General features: G+C 36.5%; 1 protein-coding gene across 1 annotated transcript; it reads right to left on the bottom strand.

Annotated features, from left to right (window-relative positions):
• Positions 1–1,513: 1,513 nt before the first annotated feature.
• Positions 1,514–10,283, bottom strand: prokr1a (prokineticin receptor 1a). The gene is made up of 3 exons (XM_052545933.1): positions 9,776–10,283; positions 7,659–8,186; positions 1,514–3,026 (listed from the first exon to the last, which is right to left on the bottom strand). The coding sequence occupies exons 2-3, from the start codon at positions 8,120–8,122 to the stop codon at positions 2,321–2,323; spliced, it is 1,170 nt and encodes a 389-aa protein (XP_052401893.1). The 5' UTR covers positions 8,123–8,186; positions 9,776–10,283; the 3' UTR covers positions 1,514–2,320.
• Positions 10,284–12,192: the final 1,909 nt, after the last annotated feature.

A 12,192-nucleotide genomic window follows, 5' to 3' on the forward strand; every position in this document is an offset into this window, starting at 1 on the left:
ACAGTTATAAATCTCATAAATACAAAGTTCACTTTTTAAAACTTTTGCAAAAAAAAAAAAAAAAAAATGTTGCTGCCATATTTTACACTAAAGTTCTGGCAACAATAGCAGTTTTTTATTTTTTTAATCTACATTAATTTAGTTTATTTATATTTTTATACTTGTGTGAGTGTCTGGGCTGATTTTAAACCCTCTCCACAAATAATACTAAATGACGACTTTGATTTCCAAAGAGTTTGCCGTTCCTAGTCCATTTTTATAGTTAATTTGAATTAGTCAGTGATAGTTATTTTTCCCACCTCACCCACCATCTTGAATTCATTTTTTATAGAGCTTGGATGTAACAGTGTCTCAAAATGCAGCCTACGTAGGCAGTTAAACGAGAACAGAACGATGTGTTTTTCAGATTCAGGCGCACTATGATAATCCCTAATTCACGATGTGTGAGGGGACCCATGGTCCCCACGCACGGAAAGTCGCTTATCAAGCAGTTCATTAAACTTCTGATGCCAATGTACGGAAACAATCTTTTTATCGATTTGGCAACGAACTGTATCTTTTACCAAAGTGTGCTTATAGATTGAATACAAGGAAAATTAAATTCCCCCTTTTATATTCATTTTACTGTTCGTTTATTTTTAAGATCCCAGAATAATAACAATTGCAGTTTTTAATTTACCTCGGATTTACTCTTCAATGTTTTCTTTTTCAAATGTTCCTCAGGTCAAGTGAAAACGCAGTAGGCAGATTTTATAGTAGCTTTAACTTGGTTGCGGTTGCATCCAGACTGTTTTTCCAGACTGACTCCAGATGTGAGTGTTATTCACTATTGTTACTGCGTCTTTGTATTGGGTCAATTTTAAAAATACAATGAAATTAACCTTAATAGACAATTGTATGTACAATAAACAGAAAACAAAATGTGAAAGTTAATTGCATTTAATCATGTTTTGATACAATGGGACCCCTAAACAGAACCAATGCATTTTCAAAATAAATACAACTTTTTTTCATGCTTGAATGAATTTTTAACTCTTCAATGTACCGAATTAACCTAACATACAAGGAATTTTTTTATAACAACTGCAAACTGTTTATTTGTATCACAAATGCTTTCTGTAAAGCTTGCTATTGAACAGGAAAGTGACACGATATGTAGGAGACTAATATTAGTAACCCAGACTCACTGGAAAAACATACATGTGGCATTGATCTGTGTAAAATTATTACATTAGTTCTTGCACTTTTTGTGAAACATTCAAAGTGATCCAATAAGAGGTGCTAACAATGTGTTGAGTTTGATCTGCAACAAATGTGAATCTGTCAATATTTTATTATACTGTTCCTTAAATTGTGGCCCTTTAGAAATTAAATGAACTTGGTGGCACTAAAAGGTTACCAAATAATGTACACTAAACCCTATATTCTAAACTTAAATGATAGTGTTAACAAAAGCACACAAGAGAAAAATAATTATTTGCTCAAGAAACCAAGTCATTTCAGGATGGTTCTATTAGTGTTTTAGCTCTTTTATTGTGAATTGTGTCTCAAGTATTTTACCTGAGTGCGACACATGGCAAATGCAATTACCAGGTGCGCTACCGAGCAAGTTTACTACATCAGAAAAGCCATATATATGGAGCTGGTTATGTGATTCAAACATCAAAATGTATTTAGTTTACAAGTCATGCACTACGGTAAAAGTGTTTTGAGGTCATAACATGTATTGTGCAAGAAACTGCACAAAAAGTCTTTATTGTCTGATAATTTGCTTTTACAATTTGTGTGAAAAGGAATACAAGTTAGCATTTCACTGACAAAAATGTAGGTACAGCCACTTTTTTGAACATTCATCTGAATAGGATTTATGAATTGAACATTTTGTCTGGCACTTTTATTAAAATCAATGAAGTCAGGGTTTTGATCAGCAACATCATTTCTGGTTTGTCACCTTCAGCAAATCTACACTGATCACTGAAAATGCACGTTGATGTCAGGGGGTCTTTGAGGCAATGTTTTTACTAATGAATTGGGAAATTATTCCTGTAGTGGATTTAACATTAATATATTAATCTGGGAGCATTTACACAAGCCAGTCTCTCATCAGTTAATTTTGTTTATATCTAAACTCTTGGCAAAACCATATAACCGGTCTATCATATTGTTTTGACTTCCAAAACAAGTCTTTCTTAATTTATCTGTTCCCGTAAGAAATGTTTTCATGTCTCTGTGGATCCTTCCAAATTTACCGACATTTCTTGACCCACATGATGCCATTGTTGAGGCCTTGTATCACCTTTTAGTTTATTTCTCCATCATTTCACTTTATTCGTGTACATTCCAGATCCTCTGTCACTCTTAAGGATGAAGTCCTAATGTCGTCTTCCACCATCTTTCCAGCGATCACCCTCGTTAGCGAGCGCCAGTGAGCAATTTTGACGACTTTAAAGCACTTTGTGGCATTGTTCCTAACGCTCACAAAACACAGAGTGTTAATGACCCCGTTGCTCATCGCGATGCACTCGATGATGTAGAAAACGACCAGTGAGTTACGGCCGCGTGTGATCAGCGCTGGGTAGAAATCCCGCAGTAGCGTGAAACTATAATATGGCGCCCAGCACATCACATACGCCGCCAGAACCGCAATCAGCGCCACCACCGTCCTGCGCCGCTGTCGTAGCCGTTTACGCAGCTGCTTCGTCGGAAATCCCGGGACGTTCTTGAACCACAGCTCCCTGGAGATCTGCGCGTAACAGACCGACATGGTGACCACGGGCCCCAGGAACTCCACGATGAAGATGAAGAGGAAGTAGGAGCGATACATGAGCTGTTGGTCTGCAGACCAGATCTGAGCGCAGAAGATCTTTCTGTCGTGGCCGAGCGTGCTGTGCGGGTACTCGTGCTCTGTAGCGAAGTAGGCCGACGGCACCGAAATGAGGACTGGGATTATCCAAACTCCGAAAATGATCCAGTACGCTGTCTGATACTTCATACGGGGCTTCAGGGGGTGAACGATAGCCATGTACCTGTTGAACATAGAAAACAATGAAAACTGCTCAGTTGATTGTCACAAAATAAATAACATTTACCCCCTCAGTGCAAAACTAATTAAAAGTTTGCATGAATTTAAAATTTGCTTTATTTATTTTATTAGCACATATTGGTGAACAATTAATCTGTTAATCCCCTGAATTTTTCGTTTTCGCCTGAATTTTTTGGTTTAATCAAAATCTGATCATTTGCTTCTGCTCTGGAATTTGATTCCTTCTCTGATGACATCAGTGTGATGGCTATGGCAAAACTATCCATTAACCATGCCCCTGCAGCTGTTAAATTGCTGCGAGTTACACTGAGTTTCCACTGTGCTGCACTGCAACTGCAAAAGTCTGTCAGGACGTGGCAAGGCGACCCTTGCAAATCATTTTAACTTTGTGTCAGTACATCATAAATATAATGAGGCAGCAGTTTACTGTCGGGGATTTGTTGTGTTGCGCTGTTTAAGCTGGAAATACAGTAACCATACTGAAATAAAGTCGGAAACAACATCTGTTTCATGCAGACTTTAAAGAAAAACATGTGTTGCCACATCAGATTACAAAATAAAAATAAAAATAAATAAAACAAGGTAAATGTACTTGAAAAGCAACGTTACCAAGACAGATGTATTTTGTGTTACTGCAGTGGGGAAAAAAATCCTCTTTTTTTTTTTTACTTGTTAAAGTATGAGTTTATTTCATCTTGCAGCAAGATGAAATCTACTTATCTCTACAAACAAGTGTTTATATTTTTTTCAGTGTGGCTTCTAAGGTAAATGTATTTTGTTATTTATTGATTTATTTTTAAATACCGTATTTTCCGGACTATAAGTCACACTTTTTTTCATAGTTTGGCTGGTCCTGCGACTTATAGTCAGGTGCGACTTATTTATCAATAAGCGCCTTATTAATCAATATAGCGCTCTCTCGCGGCTGCAGATGGTAATTTTTTTCTCCTGGTTCATTTCTCTCGGTTCATGTCAAATTAATTTTGATAAATAAGTCGCACCTGACTATAAGTCGCAGGACCAGCCAAACAATGAAAAAAAGGGCAACTTATAGTCATATATATATATATATATATATATATATATATATATATATATATATATATATATATATATATATATATATATACACACACACACACACACACACACACAAGGGCTTGCATTTTTAAAGTGTTAAATTAATTAATTAGTTATGAAAAAATTATGTAATTAAATTTTTTTGATGCAGTTAACACAGTGGCCGGACCCCACTGATTTTGTCCCGAATATCCCAAAGTTTAGGTGTGATTCTAAGAGCATCTAAGAGCAACACAGCAGCATTTAGTTTCTCAGTGAATTCGTGTTTTGAACGAATTGTATGAATCATTGATTTAAAGGCCCATTCAATAACGGAGCCATTTAGTTCATTCCTGAATGATCAGCCATTTGAACGAATCAAATGAATGAATGGCTCAAATACATTTGAAAATTCCACTTCCTTTAATTCCAATTCAAACTTCCTGTAGCCAACTCTCTTTAAATTTTGAGTTGTAGCTTTTGGACTGGGTCTGGGTTTGAATCTGCTTTAGGAAACTGTGAGCATTTGGAGTGCATCTGGTGCTTGGTGTGTGGACGGTTTGTGGTAGATTTGTATTAGTATTTATCAAACATCAAACAATCTTCAGAACAGCCGAGATTTAGAAAATGAATCGGGATTATGGGTCTGGCAGCAGTCTATTAACACGCACTGACTCTCTGATCTCTCTGTCTGATCTGATCACTGCTTCCCGTTCTTAATGAGATATTTCATAACCTTTTGACATTCATGGCGAATAACAGGCTCCTCCATCACTTGTTCTCTAAATGAAAGGTACAGCACTATTTCTACCCATTTAAACTCTGTCCCTTTTTATTAAGAGCACATTTTTGCCCAGGGCTTTTCCTGTTCTCTCTCATGGGCTGATATCGTCTGAAAAAGTCTCACTGATGCTAATTATTCTAAATCACTGATGGTAATAATTCTAAATTTATTACTGGTAAATATAAACTTAATTTAATAATATAACAACATGTTACTTGAAATTCCGATGTACTTAAATTCCAAAGAATTCTGTTCTTCTCAAAGGAAACATTTGCAATCTTTACTGGCTCAATGAGGAACGTTCTAGATCAGCAGGAGCGAACAGAATGTACTTTTGTTCATTTGTTCACCCCAAATACATGCGGTTACTGTGATGCATGGGAAGTTTTTTTACTTTATTAAAGTTAGTATTAATATGCATTGGATGTGCTGCTTGGCGGTTCATGGGAAACAGCATGCCAGGAGTAACAGGTTGGAAGATTTCTTGAATGGCATTGTAAGACAAGAGCGGCTCTGTTCCAAAACCTAGTCAGGTGCCTAAGTAGGGAACATTTTAAGGCATCATATATGTAAAGGTTTCTAAAGAGGGGGGGGGGGGGGGGGGTTTGCAGCGATACCATTGAAGAACGCTTCTTGGTTCCCTAACGAACTTTTCAATAAACAGGACCATTTTTTTTTTCTTAGTGCAAAAAACATTTTAATAACCTAATTAATTTTTTTTTTACTAAAGAAGTTTTTGTGCAATGGAAAATTTCCATTAAGGGTAAAGGTTCTTCATGGAACCATTAATGGCAATAAAGAGCCTTTATTTTTAAGAGTGTAAGAAGTCCACAATTATTTTGGACAAATGCTGCATTATATAGAGAACATAATCCTATAATTCATTGCAATGAGTTCAGTACCAAAAATCTAATATATCGATAAATAATAATATTATGAAAAATATTAAAATAGTTCTGTATATTTTAGTACTATTTTAGCTAAGAGTGTTTTAATGCTTATCAGAGTACAATTTATTAGCTTAGTTATATGCTAATATGAAAATCTGTAGCAATAAATGAAACTTCCAAGGCTTAATTTCAGGTAGGGTGCTGTCTTAAGATGTGGTTGTGATAGTAGACAGCAAGTAAGCAGTTCATTAGGTATTGTTTTATTTTTAAAGTGAACATCTGTGAAATGATTTGCTCAAATGTGCTTGAGAATCGATTAAGAAGAACCCCAAACTGCAGCAAGGACTGACTAATGGGTTCACTTTAAGATCTTTAGATGTGCTGAGACTATTGGATGTACTGTGCCAGATCCTAATTTTATGACATGACCCGTCAGCGGATATCTAAGGCGGTTGCTGAAGGCTAAATACAGCATGTTCTCCCTGGCCATTCAAATATTGACATGCTAAATAGCAAGCTTAGCCTCAGGGATTGGCCAAACGTGATGCAAGTGCCGTGCAATTCCTCACAAGCAGCCACCTCAAAAAAGCACCTAATCCAAATTTTAGTGTCTCCTAAATCTGAAATGAAGTCTCTAATCCTGCTTTCATGTGCTTCTGAGAAGTTCCTACTTGTATGATTGGAAGTCGTAAATATGATTTTGTGCATGTTTAAGTGATTTGGGTTTAAAAAAAAAAAAAGCACTTTCCATGAATACGGTACAACCTTACAGAGCAAAGCCACTATCCAACATACAATTAACTCAACTAGACGACCGTTTCCAAAGTTAAGGGTACTTTTTAAAGTAATCTATGGGAAATGTAAGTTAAAAACTGCATAACCAACCCTCTACGGACACCTTGGCAATTGAATCGCCATTGGCTAGTAAATATTTTAGTTTACTCGCCAGACTGATATATATATATATAAAATATTTGTAAAAAGGCGACGTTTTTTTAAAATATACTTTTAACATCATTCAAAGTCAAGCTTTATAATAATCAAGTATTATTTAATATAACTTAAGTAATTAGGAGTAAATCTGATAACCATGTTTCAATGCATATTAGTCATTTTAACTGAACATTTTAACTTGAGAGGTGGTTGTTTTTTCTGTCATTCGATGTTTATGACAAAATAATTTTGGGGGAAAAAACTAACAAAAATACTGATAGGATAATAATGATACGAATTCTAACAATAAGAACTATAAAACACACTAAGGATTACTAAGGATTATTGAGCTGCTGGATTCATGAATATTAATTAGGTTGAACTGATTTGCTGAAATCAAAACAGGGATGATAATAGGTGAGCTTCAGCCAATGAGATTGCCTTTTGCACATTAACTCAATCACACTAACTACCAGAAAACACAGCTGTTATAAAAAGCTGAAGACTTCAATAGGAACTCCCTTATTTTGACAGGAAAATACAACAATAAGTATTGCTTAAATGTAGCCAGTTTTTTCATAATTCTTTGATTATTAGGGATTTCACTTTTACTGTCAATTTCAAGGTGTATTGAGTTTCTTTCAAATTAAATGAAACAATACTAAGATTTCAAACCCTATTTGTGCACTATTCACAGAAAGTGAGACTTTCTCATAAAGACAGAAACCTTTTTAAAACTTAATGCACTTCATTAGTTCTTCATTTTGTTGCTTTAAATGTGTAATGATGCTTCTTCTGTGTATTTTGGCCTTCTTATGCAGCTGCAACAAATGGAGATTTTGTCCCACAAGCTTTTTTTCCTTATGATCAAAACAAATTTACCATGTCACATCCCGACCATACAACATTTAACACTATGCTGCATGAGCTCAGAGAGACAAACGCTCACCTATCCACCGCGATGGCTAGCAGGGCATTGGTGGACACGTAGAGAGACACAGTCCTAAGGTAGTTAATGGAGACGCAAAGCACAATCCCATGATCCCATGACAGTTGCTTGACCACGTAATAATCCACCAGAAAGGGACAGCACACAGTGGCCACCAGGATGTCTGATATTGCCAAATTGGCGATGAGTAAATTAGTGAGATTCCTTAGTTTTTTATAGCGTGCCAATGAGGCTATAAAGAGGCAATTCCCAACGCCGCAGACCAGCATGATGCAGACCAGGACCACCGCGATAACGATTGTAGCCACGAAGAACGCTCGTCCCTGAGTTGTGTCTGGGATCTCGTCAACTGGAACCTCGTAATCCAGAGGGATGTCGTAATTGGCCATGAGGTCATGGGGGCTCCCCGATGGGGGGATGAGAGTCCATGTCCCGGTGGAGGTGCTCCTGTTGTCTTCTCCCATCGTCTCTTTTTACTGTTCTGACAGAGAGCCAGGATCTTTCATATTGTTGTCTATTTGTTGCTGGCTGCAAAATTAAGAAAATAAATTTCCTTAAAGGACATTCATTGAAGGACCGGTGTTATTGTGCACTCTTTAATATAAACATTCTTTATTGGGGATGATTCCATTAAGAACCTTGATGGAATATTTTCACTTAAAAAAAAAGGTAATTTGGTTCTTTAGATTGTTAAAATATTCTTTAGCCTAAGAAAAAAGGAAACCCAAAACTGTTCTTCGATGGCAATATTTCAGTGAAGTTTGACAGTTTAAAAACCCTTTGCACTCTTATAGACAAGAAGAGCTCAGACGTTCTGGCTAACATCTCATTTTGGTTCCTAATGGAAGAAAGAAAATTATATGGGATCGGGTTGACATGCGGGTGAATAGATGACAACAAAATATTCACTTTGGAGTAAACTATGCTTTTAATGGGTGAAATCATTCACAACACAGTCAAACTGAGATGCTTACTGAAAGATGTGTGACAAATCGGTTAGAATTTGGAGAGCAAAAAGCTCACAGATGGCCACATTAGGGACGGATTTATGATAATGCTCAAATTTTGGTGCATATTTACTTAAAACTTAACTTACCCTTTTTTCCTGTATACTCTTAAACAAAGCTTACAAAAGGATATTTTTGCAACAATGCAATAGAAAAGAACCACTTTATTTTTGCACTGGAAAGATTCTTCATGGAGTCATCAATGCCAATAAAGAACCTTTATTTTTACGAGTGTGGGGTGTTTTCAGTCTCCTCTTCACTTGTTGTTGGGTGGTTGAAACAGTAAGAGGCTGCTATTAAAAATATGTTCAGGCTATTAAATTATAAAACATTTTCCAACCTTACCTAAAGGGCAACTGGACTTGCATTGAGCCTCTATAACATAAATGTAAATTCTAGTTCTAAAAATAATTAAATTAAGGGATGATTAGGATAAAGAAAAAATGTAGGGATGGCTTTTTAGTTAGATTAAATTAGACTGAAAACTGATCAGTAAGGGACAAAACACTTAATATTAGAAAAAGCACAATATCTTTTATCTATGCATCTATCTATCTATCTATCTATCTATCTATCTATCTATCTATCTATATTAAATTATTTACAATAAAGCATGCACAATAAACACGAAATGCACACATTTCAGTCTGTGGTGTAGCATTAAACATGCGAAGTGTCCTTTAAAATGTTCTTCTAAAATGAGCATTTTGACCAGGATCTGTGCGTGGGTTAAGTCTTTTCACTCTGATGGCAATGAATAGGTTCTTTCCTTTGCCATGAATTAAAATAACATAAACAGAGGAGCCTGAGAAAAATGACAATTTAAGAAGAATACTTTAGATACACTTCATGAACTCCTCATGTTTACTGCTCTTCTTAAACGAATTTATGTCAGTTGTCTACTGGTATTCATTTGCATTAAAACGAACCAAACAACTGTCTCAGATTTAAATGCTAATAAACTTTCTATAGGCTGTTAGCTGTAGTCTATACGCCGGTATACATTCAACTCAATTTCTTCTTTAACAAAAATAAGCGCAAATTTAAGAACAAAAATACACTGAACAACTGCATTTTCTCTTCAGAAATAAAATGTCATGAATATCCTACCTTCACAGAATTTTTCCTATTGTTTTACTCGTGTGTGTCTCCGCGTGAGGACGTGCGCGTCTCCAGATGTGTCTCCTTTAGCTTCTGCTGGATGTGATTGGGAGTGAAGCGATGCTGTTCTCTCTTCTGATGCAGAAACAGCGCCCTCTAGCGGTCACAAATCATCCTCCGCCGTTTCAGCGCATTTGTTTAAACATACGCTAATAAATCCCCAAGTACTCAGAGCACACATGGGGCAAGTTGCATACAAATAGCCACTGCGTTAAGACTGTCAAGTAAGAGTTAATTCGACCAACTTGCATTTAGCCAAGAGGTAGCCAGTCTTACTTTTCTGAGTCATTCTACCTTGTTGTCTCTGACTAAAACGTTGACTAGCCATGAAGAAAAAAAACTAAACAGATGACAATTTTTTTAAGGCTTGTGTAAGCAGTTTATACATCTGGGCCATGGTTATAAAATGGATAGCTTTAACCAGCGCTGGTGTAAACAACAACCGGAAGAACCACGGAATAGAAAAATGTCAACAGACCCGCCAATTCACTACGTTGCTAGGCAACTGTAAACGGTCGTTTATATATTTTTTTATTTTAATCGCTGTATAACAACACAGTTTTATTATAAAATACTATTTTATCACATGAAATGGGCTTCTTTTAATATGAGGCAAAGTAACAAAAAGTTCCCTACAGCCCCAAATTAATGTTCTCAAGTGGCTGTTTGTATTAATCCGGAGTTAAACATGAAAAGGGCGGGAAAAACAGTATTTTCCCCTCATACTACGACATTTAGCACTTGTAAGCCATTTCGCTTTTCAATAAAAGCGTCTGCTATATTACTAAAGGTAAATGTAATGTGAATGTTCTAATTTTGGAAGCTTAGCCTATAATTTAGGCTATTTTTGTTCTCTTGTTTGGTTCACTGAAAAGTGAACATGATATTCATGAGATTCATTCATTCAGCTTTGGTTTTGTTTATATTTCTGTACTTGTGTGATTCTTTGATATCGTTCTGTTTCAGGTACCAGCAAAACCTTGAGAGAAACAATCTAGATCAACCTCAGATATAAATATCTTAACTGACAATGTGATAAAGGGTCAGCAGTTGACCCTGAGACTGCATAGGCATTTTTTCAGGTAATTATACTGGGCAAATAAATCATGTCCTGGTCCATATTTCACCCAATAATATAAAGAACAACAGAAGAATATTTCATTACATTTTATATGTTATTTTGTTTAAAGGTACTGAAGACTAGTCTAGGACCGTCACCTTTTTTCAGATTATCGTATGTCACCCTACTTTCATAACCCACATTTCCCCATTAAAATCTCATTACTGCAATGGAAAAAGATATTTCTCATTACAGAATAGAAACATGTTTTCAATTGTCCAGGAAACAATGTTACAATGAAAGCATGTCCTTTCTAGACATTCAAAATGTGATGGAGGTGAACAAGCATCAATGGCTTCACTGGACAAAGAAGAAAGTAATACAGGTGTCGTATTGAAGATTTATTCACATGTAGACACAGAGTATCATCCACACACACACAATTCTTCACTCCTGACAGAATCATTCCCAAACATCCTCTAAATTTACAGCTCTGATAGGAGAGTATGGTAGATTGCTACATGGACAAAAATACCCTTCCCTTTCTCTAAATCACTCACACACACACACACACACACACACACACCATCCTGGGAAAAGTGAGCCATAAAGTCAGCACTGAATCCACAAGCAGCTGAATATCAAACAGGGATCTTGAAGAGACTATGCAAATAGGCAGCAGGCCATTATAATGTTCTCGTTATAATGAGTGAAGGGTTGAAATATGAGAGAAGCTCATTATAACAGAATGTGAAGAAGCAGTGAGGCTTTAATGATGGACAGCTGTGTACCTCTATTAAACTTCACGAGAGACCTGGTGAACTCGTTTGAGAGCAGCATCAGTAGCCTCCCAATCCGTCCCAAACACACTGTCTGGATGTCCGGCACGCTTGAGCTACTTCACAGATTGTGTGAGGCCAAATGATGTCAGAACGGCGTAGAAAGAGATGAATGGGCTGTCATGATGACGAGAGATCAGTAATCTGCTCATTTAGAGAGTAAATCAGGGATGACGGTTGCTGGTATCTTCTCATTACCTTGTCCCCATTAGATCACTGTCTTTATAAAAAGACTTGCTGTGAGAACTATTTTACATAACAGACCACAACGGGAATGGTTGTTAGGGTGCTTTGTTTGGTTGCTAGGGCATCTATGGCAGAAATTAACAGTGTAATGGTCAACTTGGATCATGTGTGCCTTAATAGCCAGTCACATTACAGCCTTAATGTCATTGAATTTCGGCCAGAGTTGTCCGACACTCAGTCGCCATTTACGGATGTGAATGGGGAGTGCCGTAATTTGAATC

This window comes from Carassius gibelio, chromosome B1, assembly GCF_023724105.1.
Source record: "Carassius gibelio isolate Cgi1373 ecotype wild population from Czech Republic chromosome B1, carGib1.2-hapl.c, whole genome shotgun sequence".
NCBI classification, from domain to species: domain Eukaryota; kingdom Metazoa; phylum Chordata; class Actinopteri; order Cypriniformes; family Cyprinidae; genus Carassius; species Carassius gibelio.

Excerpts from the sequence above, each read along its gene's own strand:
- prokr1a (XM_052545933.1), bottom strand. The coding sequence starts at position 8,122 with ATGGGAGAAGACAACAGGAGCACCTCCACCGGGACATGGACTCTCATC. Across the intron at positions 3,027-7,658 it reads CTAGCCATCGCGGTGGATAG|GTACATGGCTATCGTTCACC; the intron begins GTGAGCGTTTGT and ends TATGTTCAACAG.